The 19,748-nt window shown below is 37.2% G+C and overlaps 1 protein-coding gene across 1 annotated transcript in view; it reads right to left on the bottom strand.

Annotated features, from left to right (window-relative positions):
* Nucleotides 1-19,748, bottom strand: part of lmbr1 (limb development membrane protein 1) — a 28,691-nt gene that overhangs the window by 3,985 nt on the left and 4,958 nt on the right. Inside the window, exons 6-15 of the mRNA XM_043244040.1 lie at nt 15,343-15,469; nt 15,168-15,236; nt 14,672-14,736; nt 14,494-14,566; nt 8,104-8,193; nt 6,919-6,995; nt 6,745-6,822; nt 3,769-3,842; nt 3,534-3,624; nt 3,160-3,226 (exon numbers count right to left, since the gene is read on the bottom strand). Of these exons, the coding sequence (XP_043099975.1) occupies nt 3,160-3,226; nt 3,534-3,624; nt 3,769-3,842; nt 6,745-6,822; nt 6,919-6,995; nt 8,104-8,193; nt 14,494-14,566; nt 14,672-14,736; nt 15,168-15,236; nt 15,343-15,469 (811 nt within the window). The remainder of the gene's footprint in view (nt 1-3,159; nt 3,227-3,533; nt 3,625-3,768; nt 3,843-6,744; nt 6,823-6,918; nt 6,996-8,103; nt 8,194-14,493; nt 14,567-14,671; nt 14,737-15,167; nt 15,237-15,342; nt 15,470-19,748) is intronic.

Below are 19,748 nucleotides of genomic sequence, written 5' to 3'. Positions count from 1 at the left end.
GTAAGACACAGAAAAATTCTCAGATTTATTGTTTTTTTTTAACGTACAGTAAAGTGGGAGTTCCTTAAAGCATAAATAGAAACAGATAGCGAAGAAAAGTGAGATGGTTGGTTGGAAAGAGACAATTGAAAGCTCAGGTGAGGGCTCATGATGAAGACACGATAAATAGAAAGACACTTCAAGGACTACAGATCCATCTTAATCAGATTACAAAACATAATAAAGTATCTTTTTCCCCACATCCCAGATAAGCAAGTCTGACATTTACCATCTGCTGTCATATTTCGGTTAGAATTAAGGTTGTTTATCGTTGTCAGATAAAACATTCTTTCTGAAACAAAATGAACAAGTTGCACTCAGCTATTTTTATATGACTAAATGACCCATGGCCACAGGGTGCATGTGGAGATTCAAAAGAATGGCATTTAAAAATCTGAAATTTGAGTATTGTGTTTCCAAGTTGCCAAACGTGTGATTGCCTGAATGAATCATACTGAACACAGCACGTGCAATCTGACATGAATTAACAGAGGTCAGAGCTTTAGCACTTCACACAGACAGATACAAACAAGGAAAAAAGAAGGCAAAAATACAGTATCCATCATTAAAATGGCAAAATATTTTCAAGAGACTGATTTTAAAGCGATTTTTAAGCTGAAAAAGGATTCTATTTTTCATGTTCAATTTTCTGATTTCAAACTGACTACAAATGAAGCACTTTTAAATCACTGTAAATCAGAGCTGAGCTAGCTTCATATTTCAGAAAGGAACAATCTGTCTCCTTCTCCCCGTTTGCATCATGGCTTTTCCTATTGGACATGATTCTTTTTTCCTCCTCTCCTGCTTTTGGGTGCTCCTTTAAATAACATTATAACTCAACCTTTTTCTGGACTACCTCTAAATAAAACATTGGGTACAACAGGCTGACTCTTGGGGATAACTTAAAACAACTTCAGCGTTTCCCCATTCAAAATCTCAAGCATAACCCAAAAAAAAAAAAAAGCTGGAGTTGAAAGTGGTAGAAAAGGGTCAAGTTTTCTTTCGTGGGAAAATGTATGCATCCTAAGTTAAATGTGCTGACTAGCCAGGTTAAAAATTGTATGTCCAGCATCCACTAATTACCCTGAAGAACAACGATGTAGACTGGCAAACCTAAATCCTCAAATGGATTTTTAACGTTTTTTAATTTTTTTTTTTTTTTTTTTATTTTCTTTCCTAAAATTTCCACCATGATAAATCCCTTTTTTTCCACCAGTCCTAAAAGAAGAAAAAAATGCAAAAGAATAAATGAAATAATTTGGTTTAATTAAAGGAGCTTTTCTACACTTAACGAAGGCAATGACCAGACTCTGTACTCTGTAACGTTTAAAGGGAATTGTAAAGAGAAGCACATTTAAACTGAGCTGAATTTTAATGTCAGAAGGTTCCTCTTGTGCATGCCTGATTTTGTTTGCTGTGGTCAAATGAACACGATTATTCTAAATAACATCTGTAGTCCTTCAGATACAACAAGGTCTATAACAGCTAGCCACTGACAGCTGTGTTGAATTAAAACAATGCCATTAAACATTAGGTGAATGGCACTCTCTCATTGATCTCTTATTCATCTCTAATTTAGCAAATCTGTTTTAGGTGACTCCTCGTAATGTCTTAATGAAATAAAGAAACCTAAGTAATCTAGTTCTCAGAATTAAAAAAAGCAAGAGTGTAATATCATTAAAAAGGAGAGTGTTAGGGTGAGAGGTGTTAACTGTCTGTGTAAAAGTCAGTGTTGTCACACAAGTCAGTTTGCCTTTCCCACATTTTCAACAGGCTCCTGCAGTGTGTTATGTGCATGCGCGCACACACACACACACACACACACACACACACTTTTTAGTGCGGACATCTTATAGACCTCCATTGTTTTATATAAAGGTTAATGACATGTCATGTCACATAAACATAATTTAGCTATTTTTAACTAGTGATGTCTTGCTTAATAGTCAGTATTCAACATATTTTACTATATTAGTGAGGACATGTTTCAAAAGAGAGAATATTTTGGACCTCACAGATATAGTCAAACCTTTACATATTTGTGTACACACACACAGTTTCTACAAGGGGTATGTGTGTTGCGTGCATGTAACAGTAAATGTGTTTTAATTTGTCTGAGCCTCTGTATGACTAAAGTTGTTGAAAATCTTTGGTCAAATAAAAAGTACTTCATGCAACCTCTCCTTTCATCTATTCAGTGCAGCACAGCAGAAATGTTGATATTTTTCTGAAGCTCCCAGTGAGTCACTGTACTCACTCATTCACTTGCACATACACACAATGCTATTTGAACAGCTGTGTCTGTAGCTTGCCATGTTGTTTATTGCAGCTATTGTGACGGCTGTTCGTCTGTCCTTTTTCTCGCTCCATTCTTGTGTAAAATCTCTATGGCAAATCCTGCTGGAATGTAACTTGTTAAATCTTAACGGTGGAAATGAGTTTTGTCTGTATGTGTATACGTCAATGCAGCTGGAAAATGTATAAAAATGGTAGCATCCAAACACAAACAAACGTTTAATGCAATGTTTATGGTAACCCAAAGAAATACACAGATGCTTACATTACTGTGCAAAAGTCTGGGATCAGTAGGTTTTTTAATGTTTTTTTAAATAAAGTTTCTTTCGCTCATCGAGGCTTGATCTATTTGATGAAAAATACAGGAAAATAATGCAAATTTTAATATACTTCCTGTGAAGCAAAGCTGAATTATTCCAGTCTTCAGCATCACATGATTTTTCAGAAATCATTCTAATATGCCGATTTATAATCAATGGAAACAGCTTTTTTAAGAAATAATGCAGCAAGGTGATGTTAAATGGATAAAAGTGATAGTATTTAAGACTTTGATCGATAGAATTCTATTTTGAATAAAATGTTTCTTTTTTGATTTCTGAAGGATCATGTGACACTGAAGATGGAAATTCATTAATATAGGAGAACAATATTAGACATTGCAATAATAATTTAACAGTATTACTGTTTACCAGAATTTTGGATCAAATAAATATATCTTTGAGGAGCATTAAAGACTTTAAAAAAAAAAAAACATCATGAAAATCTTACTGATCCCAAACGTTTGAATGGCAGTGTATGTATATACACAGGTTAGGAGAACCTTACCAAGTGTTCGGGACATGACAGGCAAGGCCGAGCTCAGCACTAGAATAGATACACAGCAACCAATGATCTACAAGAAAAGAAAAAAACAAGACTAAGGAACATTACCACCATTCAAAATTTAATATATGCTACAAGATCCCACAACAATGCATATCCTTCAACTCCTTAACATTAAGTACAAAATGTTATATTTTTTTTTTCATTGTTTTAGATGGTTAACAACATCTTTTAGGTATTAAAACTTGTTGAAGAATGATGTTTTTTTCCACCAAAATCAGCAGATTTGAACAATGGAAAAACTGTTAATGTTTTATGCATTTAGTCCAACCTAGTTTGAACGAGCCTCAAAGCTAAAGCAGTGTTGGAGATCCTACCGTTGTCATGGTAGTGTCGTCCTTTCTGGGTGTGAGCTCCTGAAAGATGCGAAGGCTATAGAAGCCAACCACAGATGAGACCATCAGATAACTGTTCAGGAGTTAAGACATTTCTCTCTAGAACACGCTCACAACAATCATAAGCAGACAGCCTCGAGTCCCTTCACTAAACACACACAATCTGTGATCAAACACCATGCAGCACTAGATTATCATCACACACAGCAAAGGATACAACATGAGAATGATTTCGATAACCGCCTGGGCAACTCCAAATGTGGACAATGAGGCATTGCCAATATCTCTTTCCTGCAGAAACAAAGAGTGAAAGTTAAAAGATTTTTTTTTCCTCCACATAAAATTAGCTTTTGGAATATGATCATTTTTCGTACGTCTCTCCCTGGACTGAGGCAATGCTCTTACATGGAGTAAGTGCATGTAGTGGACGTGTTTTAGCGACGTGCCCAAAGCACAGGCTCCTGTTACAACCGAAGCTGTGTAATCTAAATAAGACTACAGTGTTGACACCTCAGTGCTTCAGGCAGTGAGAGCAGAAAAAAGCGGCACAAATATTTGGAGCTGTTCTGAGTGAACGCTATTATGAAGAAATAAAACATATAAAGCTCAGATTAGCGAAGTTTCCCCTCTCACCAATGAGGACAGACAGAGTGAAATTGGCGAAGTAATGAATGGAAGCAGATGAAAGAAATCTTTTTAAATTCACCGCCGCTCACACACGCATAATATGTGAGCAGGTGTTCAAACAAAAAAAGAAGAAGAAAAAAAAAGGCAATGGTGCTCTTACAGTAAGAGGCTGCATAGCATGAATGGCTGCCAAAAATTAAGAGAAAAATGTGGGGAAAAAAAGGAAAAAGAAACCAAAACAAATGCTCTGGCAAACAAAGTTTTCAATCTCTAATATCTTTTGAAGTCATTGATGTGATCTGAAGGTTTGGATTGGAATTATTACAATAAAAGACAACATTTATTTGACATAATTTATCAGTGTAAAACAACTTTAGTCTGGACTTGACAAGCAAAAAAAATAAAAAAATCAATCACCGCTCTCATTCTAACGTTGTGTATTTGACAGCAGACCGATTCAAAATCAACAGAGCATATAAAAATATTTATGATGATCTTTCTAACTGGATTAGATCAAATCTGAACTAGATTTTATAATGTCAGTCTTGCTTGCTGTTATTGATGACAGGCCTGAAGAAAGTTTACATGTGATTGTAAAAGCGGAGAAGCTCAACTAAACAATTGCTCATAAAATACCATCAAACACTCAAACTGTTATATAAGTAAATAGCCAGCTAATAGTTGGGTCGTGCTTTATTATAAGATCCAAATCTCTAACCATTTACTACGACTTTTGTATTGGGTAGGATTAGGGATGTAGAATATTGTCACACTTTATTAGTACTTATTAGCATGCCTATTATTAACATAGTGGTTGTTTATAAGCAACTATTTAAGAGTAAGAAATGGCCCCTATACTAAAGTGTTACCAGTAGTCGATATTGTAGTAGCAGTGGGAATAGACCTGGTAATGTGATTATTCTATATATATGTACACATCCATCCTTGACTGTCACTTAACAATATCAGTCATTAAACCGACTGATATTATTGAACAGGACAGGCATCTCAAATCCCCTTTTTTGCTCAGAGCTGTGTCAGGTGTTTGTTGGCTCTGCTTAACACCTGTGATTGAGTGAGTTTAAGGATATCTGTGTGTACCTTCCTTCAGGTGTGTCCTAACTACACTGCATGTTTTGATGTGCCTCAGCTACCTCTGATGAAGGATAATAACAGAAAAAAAAGCAGCAAAAAACTAATAGTGGATTAGACAGACCTTTTATTTTTTAGAAAGATGTTAACTGACAGGTTAAGTGTCATCTGTTGACTCTTGTCAAAGGTTCAGAGGTCAAAAAGAGAAATATGATCTCTCTCGCTTTCCCTCTCATCTCGTTTCTCATTCCATCATTCCTTCTGTTTCGCATGACACGTGAGATACGAGTCCGGATGAGAAACGGACATTAATGAGGCTGTTTTTAGCATCGACAATAATTCTGAATCCGTGGGGAGTGACAGCAATAAGACTTTTATTGCAGTCATTAGCAACAGTGCATCAGACAGCTTAATGCAAGCAGTGCCTTTGCATTAGATCTCTTTACCTCACAGCCACATTTACGACGGCCTGCCTTATCTGACGGTCCGGCGTTAACCTAGTTACCTTAACTCGCATCAATCTCTCTTAAGAATGCTGCGAAACGCTGGCCCGCCCCCCGCCACATCCCAAGCCGACGTAAAACCATCAAACAGACGTGCAGACACCGCTGCTGGGTTGTCGTGGTTACATGAGATCTTAAGCATGGCACCAGTCCAGCTCATCAAACGCATAAACCATTAACCAGCCTGTCAAGAGGGCCCTTCGTCTCTGAACACTGTGACAAGTGTAATTTGGGGGATTTTCAGTCAAGCGTCATGCCAAGGCAAATATCGACACTAATAAAATAATTAGAATGGGGAGCGGGCACTCTTATAGAGAAGCTCAGCACTAGCAAACCGTGGCCAGGAAAAGGATATGTTGAATTTCCTTTGTTGTGGGAAGACAAAGAGGAAAGGTATGAAGCCGGGACAGCAGGTGGGGGTGGTGAAGTAGAGTGAGATAAGACCATCATTGTATGGAGAAGTGAGAACAAAACAATGTTCACCAAAAAACAAAACAGGAAATGATGTAACCACTCCCATGGACCTTACCTGTACAGGGGTAAACTGACTTAAACCCATTTTCAATCACCTGCAGCTTGTAATTTCCTTGTCAAGAGAAAACTGACACTGCCTTTGCAAGTTGAAAATTGTGCAATGACGGTTTCATTACAGAGCTTTGACTCAAAATATCCAGTTAAGACGAATGCGGTCGGAGTCCAGAGTTTCACACACATACGGTGCGTGAGTGCCTTTCAAATGACATCAAGCAGAGCGAATGGGAGCACAACTCTGATAAAGAGCATCAAACAGCAGCGACATGATACACATCTCGACCTGCCTTTTCTTTTGCAGCACACACCTGAGCATATCTGGAATTCGCTGTGCCCCCGACGCAAACATGCTTTTTGCAGGGCAGCGAGAGAGGGAGCAAGTGACCGAAAAGCTGAGTATTTGTTTACATTTTCAGGTTTGTTGACTTGCATTTTCTTACCGTTGAACCCTTTGGCAAAGCCGTCTCATCGACAAGCAAGTACACAATGTTCAGGGCAACCAGGAGAACAGAAATCGCCTGCAATTGGCACAAATAGAAACATACATAAGCATTATAAACAGCAGAAAGAAAAAAAAAAAAATCAAGCCAACTTATGAAAAAATGAAGACGTACCGTTCCAGCAAGCAGGATCAGCATCACTATGGGGTAAAGGAGGTTCTTTTCCCAGGCTGAGGCCTTCTTTCTCCTTTCTAGGACAAAGAGTGAGATAAACGATTGTAGTTTCTGGCTAGCAGTATGTATGTTTACCATAAAATGACGTCGAGCAAATTGTCGAACATAAATCAGCAGACAATATCTAATATAGGCTAATATAGTTATCATTCCTGGTGTGAACGGGTCTTCACTATAGATTTTTAAAAACTATTTTCAAAAGACTATCTTTCGACTAGCAAAGCTATCAAATAAAGACAATATTTATATCAGTGTAACATTTGTCGAGTTTAACGAACAAGCAATGAACAGACTTAAATGTATCATTACATAAAATTAAAAACTAGCTTTGACTAAAGAAACTAAAGAAATGTTTCTTGAGCAGCAAATCCTCATATTAGAATGATGTCTAAAAATAATTTCACAGTTTTACTGTACCTTTGATCAAATAAATGCAGCCTTGCTAAACATAAGAGGCTTTTCTTACTAGTACTGATTAAGAACTAGTCTACATCTTTACTGTATTAAAGATTGCTTTGCATTTTATTAGTGTGTTGAAATAACAGCTAGAGTTAACTTGCATAAACCCACATCTGTGTGAGCATGGTCCAGAGCTTTCAGCGTAGTTCAGAAGAGTGACAAATATTAAGGGGTTCTCCCGCTATAGTAATTCTAGAACATCTTTTCTCGATCCCAGTGTCCGTCACTCCAGTGCATCTCTGTCCTCTACCCTCTCCTTCTCAACATCTCTCGCTCTGAATCTGCTCTGGCTCTGAGGTTGGCAGGGTTCCCTGCATATGCACCATGCAGCCTCTAAATTAATGACCGCACTTGGAGAGACAGCCACAATAAAGTTTGCATCACACTCCAATATCCTAAGTGCCTTTGTGGCCTCCTCTCCTTCCAACTGCTCGTCTCTCCGGAATCATTTATAATACCCCAAAACACAGGCGGACGTCGAAAATGATACGGCCATACCCTATTTGGCCTCGGCCCAAATGACTGTTCACATTCAAATATGCACAAACTTGCAATTCAACAATATCATGAGGAGTGGATATTGCAGCCTACACATATTTGAAACTGACAGCGTTGACAGAATCAGAGTTTAATTTGGTTTAATTAAACGCTAAAAACATCTCTCACCGAGTTTGTTCCTCTGATTGCGAATGTTGTCCAGATCTTTGTAGAGATGGTGCTGAGAGTTTCCATGGAAATAAGAGTTTGACATGTTACCTGAGTGACAAAGACAGAAGGAGCTTTAGAAAAAGAAAGATAGAGAGCAAAAAACTGAAACAAAGAAAGATGCTATCATTCTGTTTACCTTGGCTTATTAAGAGCTTCTGTAAAAAGATCAAACCACTAGGAAACAGCAGGGATGTGAACATAAATCAGTGGTTTAAACTTTGTTATCTTAACTGTAACTCAAGTACGTACTTAATATAATCACACCATTTGTCAGAAAATCTGTCAAGAAAGAAAAATATATTCATTTACTGAAAGTATAAAACAGCTTTCACAGTGTGGAGGTAGCAGTTAAACATCCGAATGCCTGAGAAGCGAGAGTGCATTTAGTGCCCTGCAGGGTGTTTATCATCCGAGCTAAACCTTGTTGTACATCTAAACAATTCTATTAAACCTTCTATTTCCTCCACTTTCAACATCTGCAACAAATAAGAACATTTCCTGAGCAACTGCAATCTCAAATATGGTTAATAATCCTGGTAAACAATGTTTTGATAAGGTTTGATAGATGACAATTGTAATCATGGTAAAGACGCTTACGGTGACAAAAAAAAAAAAAAAAAAAATAATAAAAACCTTTGGGAGAAATCTGTGAGGATCAGAATTGTTTGTGTACATATGGGCATCATCAGAGGCTCCAAACACAGACACAGACACAAAACTATTTAATCACTGTTCAATAATAACGTTGAGAATTAGACCTTTAAAGTGCCCCAATTAATAATGTTTGAAAATTACTTTTCATGCAGTGTGTAATGAATAAAAATCCTGCAAAGTTTTAAATCTGAAAGTGTACTATGTATAAAGTTATTGTCTCTCAAAAGAAAGAGTCAACTCTGAATCATTGAAATGAATCATTTTTAAAACAAATCCTAAGCCGTTTCATGTTGATGTCAATATGAAACATTATTCCCTGCTCATTTGTTGGTCTTTTCGTGTTGGTCTGAATGAAAATGCAAGTTCATTCTTTGCCACTAGATGCCACTTTTGAAGCGCCAAAAGTAGTTTCCCTGGTATTGCTGTAGATAAAGCAGCACTGCACTCACAAATGCTGCTTGATCAGGCATTACAGGCGAGATGAAATGAAAATGAGACCAACAGAACCAAATCACTGCAGATTCATGCAAAGCGGGTTTGAAAAAGAAATATTTGTGCGAATCATTTGAGAGTCTTTAAACATGTAAGGTAAAAATGATAAGATAGTTATTTATATTTTATAAGACATAAGAAATAGTTTTTTCACCTTGCATGCATGTCACCCTGTTGTTGGGAACTTCCAAAAGCAAACTATGAACCTTTCATTACCCATAATAGGGGCACTTTAAAATAAAAATAATTATTACAATATATGATATTAAAAAAAAAAAGTCCCACTTTATATATTGGTGAACACCTCCATGTAATTACGTCAATAATTAATTTCTGTAATTACATTTATAATTACACTGCTAACCAATCCCTTTACACTTCAACCCACCTTTAAACTAAGCCATACCACCAAACCCATTTCTAACCTGTATATATGGTGGCCACGTGCATTTAAAAAAAATGCAAATTAATAAAACTTCATTGATTTGACAACACACGCACTGCAAATACTCACAACACAACAAACAAAGAACTTTTTTTTTTTATTTGTTTGTGTTGTGGGCAGCACCTGCTGTCAAACTGATGATTCTTTGTTGATTCTTGATTTGATGTGTTTTATGAAGCTGTAGCACATTCAGTTCTCTTGGCCACCGCATCCCCCCTTAATAACAGCAAAAGTAAGTGTTTTGCAATACAATATGAAAACCAAAGTACATTGAACTTATTTTTATGTAAATGCCATCTAATATAAAGTAGGACCTAAAAATGAATAACTAAGAATAACTAAAAAAGGATTAATTTTGTTAAATCATTGATGCATTTTGATAAGTGTTGCTTTTAAAGGATTTTCCTTATTGTCAAAATGGTTACACTTTATGTAAAGATGTCCTTTTTACAGTGTAATTATACATTGAAGTACTGAATAATATTACTTATATCACTTACTATAGAATTAGGGTTGCTAGGGTTATTGTTATTACAATAGTAAGTACATGTAACATTTAACAAAAACAGCTACTAACGAAAATAATAGGTGTGCTGCCATGATGGCCATTCATCAATTATTTTGTATGCCATATATATCTTATTCATACTCTGAGAACGTTATTATTAATATTAACATCTTTGACAGGTGCATGTCTCATATGCTGGTCCAAGACCAAAAAGCTTTCTCATTAGTTTTAGCTCTTATTTTTATTCTTTTTTTTTTTTGCCATAAGAAACTTGACAGTGTAAGGATAGAGTCTCAAGAGTGAGAGAGGAGAGGCTCCTGGTGGTATTTGTGAGTGATATTTAAAAAAGAAAAGTAATGCTTGTTGCATATTTGAAATTACATTTAAAAAAAATCTCATCAAATCAAAAATAACATTTTAATTTTGTCAACAACACAGCTATGTACTGTACGTGTGCAGCCCCCTGTTTGTGTGTGTGTGTGTGTGGATCAAACGAACAATACCATGCGTACACTAAGAGTTTATGTCAGAACTGAAGCATATTTTGGGAATCCATTACCCCAAATACTAGTACTTGTATACTCTAACTGCAGAGTCTAGGCCAGACATGTGCATGCTGCGACTGGTTCTGACGGAAGAGGGGACTGAGATTTCTTCTGAACCCTGTGTGCATGTGTGTGTGTCTGAGTGTGTGTGTCAGGAGGTGAGAGTGAGAGGGCAAAACCAGAGAGGGGTTCTCCAGGAAAACCACAGACTTCTGTCTCATTTAGCTCTTATTTATCTGTTTCATGCTGGTTTTTTTCACCGTTTCAGTGGTTCGTTTGCTCCTCAAAGCAGAGGATTGGTTTGCAGAGCCTCGGGGGACACACTGGCAGATCAGCAGCAATTAGTTCAGTGTTACACCGTTACTGGCTTGCAATAAAAACACAATCTTTCATCTTTTCACCGACATGAGGCTGAGGAGTCAATCACTTTGATCAAAACGTGATTATTATTATGATGAGTGCACCACGCCCTGTCTGGTAGAGGTTCAGGTTCATAAAGAAATCTATTAAGAGAAAAAAAAAATAACACAGCAGGTGTGTTCCTGATTGTGTAACTTGTCCATACCGGTGATTTTTTAGGGAAAATCTGTACCCTCCAACCAAAATTGTGAGAACAATGAAATAGGAAATGTCACTATTAGGTGATCAGGACTGGATTGTTCTGCCAAACATAGCTCCAGGCTGCCCTGAGGGGTGAGTGAAAGAGAGAAGAAACATCTGTTAAGGCATCTGAATGGATCTGGATCTTTTTGACAAAAGGGCGCTGTATGGAATAAATTTTGATGTCCACGTCAGTATACATATGTGATATGTGACTAAATACGTTATTTTATTTTATAATAATATATTTTATAATATAAACATAACATTTTGATTGAACCACTGATGTCACATGGACTACTTTGACAATGTTTTTGGTTCCTTTCTGGGCCTTGAACATGTAAGGACCCTTGTTGTCTATGGGAGGATCAGAAAGGATCAGAAAGCTCTCGGATTAAATCCAAAAGATCATAATGTGTGCTCAAATTAACGGCATAATTTACTATCCCTTTAATAGCAATGCTTTTGCACGCTGGCATAAAACAAAAATTCACTTTCATCTAATTTCTAAATACAATGTTAAAGCTGCAATCCGTAAGTTTTGCCTCTTTGCCGCGCTCTATGTTTGAAAGCCTGGAATTGCATTTCCTAGAGGAATTATCTTCCATGCGAGGGGTTGCACTCCGGCACGGATTCTAATGTTCAGAGGTGACCGTGTAGCTGTCACTAACTGCACCGGTGACTCACTTAGTAAGATTCTAGCATACGTCTTATGTCCCAAATATGAATTTTTACCTTATATTATATTCTGAACAAGCAAGTAACTGCTAGTCTGCTACGCTTTGTTCTGACCAACTGAGGAAAAAGCATTACAATAAATTGAGCTACTAAAGGTGATTAAATCTAATGATCCTGCAAATTATTATTACCGTTCTGCTTTATTCTTAAATTACAAATGTCAGAATTGCATGATTTCAATTTATGTACAGCACAATCTTTAATTGTCACATCATTCTGAAAACTGGCTGTACTTATAAATAAATATTGCTTTTGGATCATTTTTAACCCACCAAAAAAGTTATGAACTGCAGCTATAAATAGATATTATTTTACTTATTTATTTTTTTTATGAAATGTAGATAAAGTTAAATATGTGCAATTGTTTAGTCTGCCTAATCCCTGTCCCTCCAAAATTGACCGCAAGCTTGCATTAATATGTATTCACATATCATAATTCAGTCAACAACCCATGAATAAAACCAAGTACTTGTGTATAATGGTAAGGTACGGGTTATTAAAGAAAAATGATTATCACTAATTAGGTACATTTACTGCATTGTATCATATGTACAGATATTTTTGCATACATAGGTTCTTTTGTAGTTTTGTTTGTACAGTGTTTTCATGGCATTATCAATAACCGATTAATATTTAAATGAAAAACCTGATGAGCATAAGCAACGGTAGGGGAAAAAAAACACTAATAAATACAATAGTTGTTAAAAGAAAAATTGACATCAGCCAATAATTTCAGAACTGCTGCTGTCCCCATTTCAAGAAGATTAGAAAACTCTTGAATAAATTCTTGCAGAGGTGATAAAGGTGATGCTCGGTAGCAAGAGACGCTGGCAAAGGAGAGGAGATGATGTCATTGTTTTCTAAAGAAACTTCAGCCTGTTCTGCATTACGTCAGTGGTAATTATGCAAAGCAGAGAGCCATCCGGTACCGAGGAGAGTTTTTGCAAGGTCACCCTGCCACTGCGCATCTGGGCAACGGAGAAAAGCATAGCAAGAGCCAAGACAGAGGACAAACAAATGCCTGCACCCGGACTGCCATGAAAGCATACACTCAGACAAATGTAACCTAAACACACAGTTCCAAGGCTCCTTCAGCATTCAGATTAATACTTCAGTGCTTTAACCTGTATTAATGGCCTCGACTGATGACATGAGATGAAGTAGAGATGCAGAACAGTGCATTAATGTAATAACTAACACACTTATGAATTAGCCCATATCAAGGGTCCGCAAGAGAGCGTGCGCAGGCATGTGGGATCTAAATGAAGTTAGTCAGTTGAATAATTGTTATTAGATAGGACACAGATAAGAGAGTAAAGCAAAGTAGGCGATTTCCTCCTGAACTCTTTTCCCCCCAACTTCACCTCAGGTTTTGCATTTATGGGGGGAAAGAAGAAAAGAATGAAAATTCCTTAAATTCCTGATAAGGTAAAATCGTTCTCTCCTTAACGCCTGAGCGAGATCTTCCTGTAACGCTGAGTTTTTGAGCTCTGCCAAAATCGCATTCCACATCCCTAGTGGCCTTTTGTCACCCGATCACAGTGACTGCCCATGCGCTTCAGATCAAACGACAATCATAAAGAAGTGAAAATCGTTAAAACAGATCACAATTATTTTATCAGGTGTTCAAAGCAAATCTGCCTTTGGCGCTAACTCTACAGAACCAAACAACCAAATGAGAGGCTATTGAAATTCATCCATGGGATTTGAGCAACTGGGCACTATCAGTTAAGATGATCTAGCTTACCTCCGTGAATTCAATAGAAAAGCACATGTTCTATGTTGACTGGCATCTGTACACTCTGTTGCGTGCATGAGTTGAAGCAAAAGTCTAGTTTGGCTTTAAACATGAACACTTCCTGCATTGTGTGGATGTTTGTATATGGGGATAAAAGTCAGCTTAAAGAAGACGTATGAGAAAACTTTATAGTATATTTTTAATGATGTTTCACCAGTTACTTATCTGATTTAAATCAAACACAAACCTGTAGCAAACACTGGAGCGTATGGGTATTATTTCTGAGATGCAGGGGTGTTAGGGAGGGAGTTAAAGAATACGAGAAAACATGAGAGGGTGGTTCAACGGGGACATAACTCGTTATGAGTTAACTCGTTAACTCGATAGAACTCGTTTTTAAATTAAAAGATAAACCAAATCCGACACTATTTGTACACTGCCATTTCTTACTGTGATGAAGTCACGCTTTTGTCACAAATGTAAGAAAACACCCAACTAAAGTGACACACTACATTTCTTGCAACTTCACCAAAATCAAATAATCTGCTGTTATTCAGGTAATAAGGAAATGATACAAATATGCAATAAACCTTGCATTTGCCCATCATATAAAAACAAAAACACTCACCATTGAGTCTACGCTCCAAGGCCTCTTCCTGCAGCTGTATACAATAAATCTGCTCATCCAGATCCTCTAAAATCTTTACAGAACAAGAGAAGAAAAGGGTGTGAGGGAGAATGAGAGCGGATGTTTAACAAATGCATAAACACAAACACTCACACATATATGGTGAAATAGTACTTACCGTGGGTTTGACTAATAATTGGCCCATTACTGTGAACATGCGTGACAGTCCTACTGGAGTACACACTGATGAGAAGACACAAGAACGCTTTAAACACACATGTGCTCATTTATGCTTTTCTAAAGCAAAAGTATGAATGCAACCTTTGAACTACTTCAAATGTATGAAACAAGTCTTAATGACAAATCTTAATATGTATCTGTTTGTTCTGGAAAGTATTTTAATCCAATTTAATCAGAGGAATTATTTCAACCATACAGCTACTGTTGCCAATGAGTTTCAACCTGCTTAATTAAAATAGAATTAAAATTAGTTTGGAATGCGCTCGTCAAAGGGAGCGATGTCATTTCCTCATTATCTTCAGCTGGGATGTTCCCGTGACAACCAACACAATGTGCGTCAGCAGATGTTGCTGTTTTAATGTCACAAATGTATTTTTTTATTGTAGTTAGCATAACCGTTGCAAATAAAACAGCATGTTTTCATGTGAACTTACTGAGCAGCAACAGGCCTCCCATCAGAGAGATGCAGGAGTAGAGGTATGGCAGATAAAACTCCCATAAATCTAGAACAAGAGAACGTGACAGGCACAATAAACCACAGATCAATACATAAAGGATGACATCACACGCGTGCATCCATATCTGCAGGAAGAGGGCTAAGAGACAAACCGTAGAGCGATTCCATGCTGGCGGCATCATTGTCGATGAGAGCGGACGCCACCCATACAATACCCAGGATGAGGAGACCCAGCAGAAAGAGCATGACAAACGTCTCCAGCACGCGAGCCTTTATGCCCTGAAACCAACAAACACTGCTTTTCAAATGTTTTTTAGGTTTACTTACGACTGTAGTCAAGAGTGATTCAGAAATACACACACACACACACAGATCAGCAGGTGTAAATGAGGCTCTAATTGGAAATTTAGCTCTGGAAGCCCCGGGACTTCCCTATAACACTGCCTCAATGTCAAGCCCACTTCCCAATACAAAACGCACGCACAACAATAGGTCACCAGATGCACAAAGAAACTAATGACCTTCCTCTCTTTCATTCACTGACACACACACACACACACACACACTTATATGAACAGTTATTACCATGTCCGGTCGGAGTTTGCAACTAAAATGAAAAAGGTGGCTGCTACTGTCTGAGATTAACTCCAGAGGCTCATCTGGAAACTATTAGGAGTTTTTTTCTGGGTCAGTAAGTGCCTTATGTGTGGCATTTAACTCCACTCTTGATTTACTTGTTCCCCCCGAACCTACACATTGATGCTGGTGACTGCAATTGTTTGTAAACTGCAAAACTGTGATGGATCCGTGTCTGTAAAAAAGACACGCAAATGCCAAAAGTTCCAATGTTGGGGTCAGTAAAGTTGATTTTTAATACATTAATTCTTATTTAGTAATGGTGCATTTCGTAGAATCCATGAAATTAGGAAGGAACACAACTTGCTTTCAACATTAAAAATAATAAGAAAAGTTTCCTAAACAGCAAATCAGATCAAGCGACACTGGAGTAATGGCTGCTGAGAATTCAGCTTCTGCATCACAGGAACAAAAAACTCACTAATATATTTCTCTATATTGAGCATATAAAAGCAGCTTTGGTAAACATCGTAAACATCCACCAATCACAATGAAAGTAGACAGAAGTCAAAAACTGATCTACAAGCATGGACAACAATTACAAGCAATATGTAGACTAATCGAAAAAAATACCCATCTGACCACGGACATTATTTTGCTTCACCTGTTCCTTCCACACACTTTGAAGTCAGTCTCCAATGCCTGATTCCTCTAAACATGTCTGTCTCTGTCCATTAGGCACTTTGTATACGTGCAGTATTTAATAGCTCTTCTTGATATTAAGAGAATCTAGAGCACCTCCAAGTGACTTCGTAATGAACAACATCTGCCTCATATCAGTCTGCCCTCAGTGGACTTTGAAACGCTAATATTTAGACTGAATTAGCACATTCAAGAATCTGTGTCCATAAATAACACTAAAAATCTACAGAGACAACAACAGAAAAACAAAACATGCAAAAGGTGTCACAAAGCTATTTTGCTGAAGTAACTAGCACAGACCTCTCAAAGTATTTGGAAGCCAAAAAAAACCCCAATGTAGCCAAGAAAAGAGAGATGTATAGCCAAGACGTAGAGAAAGAGACGTGGCAGAAAAGCCAGAGATGGCTTGAGCTCTTCTTCTCTTGCCCATCTAAATGTGAGCACTGCTTAATATAGTAACTCTAAAATATTCAGCATCTAGTCCATTCTCTCACACACACACACACTCACTCTCTCTCTTACTTTCACACACACACACACACACACACACACACACACACACACACTGCAGTATACTCTAATCAGACAGCTGCTAATATCATGTATTTACGTGTGAGGGAGACAAAGGGAGATATAATCGATGGAAAAGTGAACGTTTGCATTTATTCACGTTTCATTGGTCTGATTCACTTCATTAGGCTCTCCCTGACCTTACACACCCTCAGACAGCGTCAGGGTCACATTCTCCAAATCAATGTCTGCATGACAACTAAAAATAGAACATAATAAAGAAACAGCCTTTAAACGTTTTTAATGTTTAGTGCATGTCAGTCTGATGAAGGAAAGCAGAACGTGAGTTGAACATAATTCAAATCTCTTATCTGGTACACCAAACAACAGAAAAGAGTGCGTTTCCCTTGTCCACAATGATTTCCTCTCCTCGAACTGACTCTCATCAATAAAGGCCTAGCATGAACAGTAGTCATTACCTTCTTTTTAGGCCTGCTACACTGAAAGCAGTGTCAGAGACACAAAACAGAGCGCAGAACACACAGGGGACATGAATCACTGTGTATCAACGCACACACACACACACACAAGCCATTGATGTGCCATTCTGACTAATACGTTAGAAGCCCGTCAAAATGACGAAAAAACAGGATATATGACTTAAGGAAGGCACTTCAGTACTTTTGAAGTTTGTGGGTGTGTTTCATTTTCTTTTTATCCCTCTTCCTACAGTGTCACCATCTTTTTCTTGTTAGCATGAGGTGTCTAACAAATAAGACCTTTGAGAACGGCTTCTGAACTAATCTGGGGTTTGTCAAGAACACAAACAGCAGGATGTTAAAAGTCAAGAAAATGTTTAAAAGAGTGATAAAAATAAGAAATGATTCCGAAAGAAATAGAAAAAGCAAACAGGCAATAATTTTGAAAAGTACTTAAACACATCCAGTGGAGTAGTCAAACTAATAAGTCCCTGTAGTACGTCGCAGTGCTGAGCTAGTGAGCGGTGCACAGCACATATTCATTTGCATTGAAGTAAACCTCGCAAGAACATCTCAATACATAAAAACATTCACGCTTTCTAAGGCTTGACTATGGAGGCTATTATCCAATCCAGTGTTGCGCCTTTTCCCGTCAAAATAGAGAAACTCATATGTTGTCATAGAAACGGGTATAGAATGGGGCGCAGGCAAAGTAAATACGCAGTGTCATGGCCTTAGCAAGCAAAGCCTGGGAGCCAGAATCACATCTCAAAAATAAATATCAGCCCTATTGTGGACAGACTACAAAGCAAGAGACTGTCAGACGCTCACACTCACACACACACACACACACACATTTTTAGCATGTTCGAGGTTCATGTCATTCCTAAGGAATCAGTTAGGTGATGTCCATTTGCACTCTGTGATAATAACCAATAGATATTAGTAGTGCTATCTCCACCTGCATTGTACAGTATTAGGAGGCCATAAGGACCTTCTTAATACATTTTTTTAATGTTACACTGGCACTTCAGGCTCTTTCTTACTGAAATCATAATCTTGCCATCTGTTGGACAAAATCAGAAGTACAGGCGCAGGCTACACAAAAAAATGCTCTAAAAAACAAACAAACAAACAAAAAAACAATTCTGTAAGCTTTTGCACCCATGAGGACCTCAACTTAGGTGCCCACCATGAGACACACACACACACACACACACACACACAGAGAGACGGCTATGCAGAGAAACCGTACAAGCTTTGTGTGTAAAATTAAAAGGTATACATAATCTAAATAAAATAAACAAGATTTGTAGGATCTTTAATTTTTTTTTTTTTTACGTCTTGTGCTTTATTCATCCAAAAAGACTGTAAAAACAGAAATATTGTGAAGAATTCTTAAAATGCAAAAAAAGAAACAAATAAAATGTTATCTATATGAATATATTTTAAAATAAAAACTATTCCAGTGATAGCAAAGCTAAATTTTCACTTCAGAAATTATTCATGATTTAATATGCTTTATTATCAACATTGCAAAAGCAAAACTGAGGCGTCCGGTTCAGTACTTGAAAAGTGCTTCACATTTTTTTGCAAACTGTGAGAAATATTTCTTGAGCACCAAATCAGCATATAAGAATGATTTTTGAAGGACTATTTTTTTAAGTTACTGTTATGCTTTTTCATACAGAAATCATAAACCTTATGCTTATACATTCTCCTTCAACCTTTTAAATGGTACTGTATCATGCTTTCCACAAAATTATTAAGCAGCAACATTGATAATGAGAAATATTCCTTAAGCTCCAAATCAGCATAATTAGAATGATTTCTGAAGAATCATGTGACACTGAAGACTGGAGTAATGGTGATGAATTTTCAGCGTTGCAAACACAAGAATGTTTTACATTTAAAATATACTCAAACAATGAACATTTATTTAAATTGTAATCATTTGACAGTATTGATGTTTTATTGTATTCTTGGTCAAATAAATGCAGCCTTGGTGAGAATAGGAGGCTTTCTTAAAAAACATAAAACATTTTATTATTCCAATGAATTCTAGAGAGAGTCAGAAAGAGGGAGAGAAAGCAATCCAGTCACACGCTTTCCTTCCCCATAGATTTTTGGTTTTGTTTATTACATTTGATGAAGTACTAATACAAACACTGGCCCATAAACCGCACCAGCTACAGCTCTCACAAGCTTTTAACAAACTACCCAGTTTCATTTCCTCCAGTTACTGAATGTAATTTGCCATATACATGTCCCAATTTAACCATCTAACATGC

This window comes from Puntigrus tetrazona, chromosome 7, assembly GCF_018831695.1.
Source record: "Puntigrus tetrazona isolate hp1 chromosome 7, ASM1883169v1, whole genome shotgun sequence".
Classification (NCBI taxonomy): domain Eukaryota; kingdom Metazoa; phylum Chordata; class Actinopteri; order Cypriniformes; family Cyprinidae; genus Puntigrus; species Puntigrus tetrazona.
This window is presented reverse-complemented; position numbering and strand designations above follow the sequence as displayed.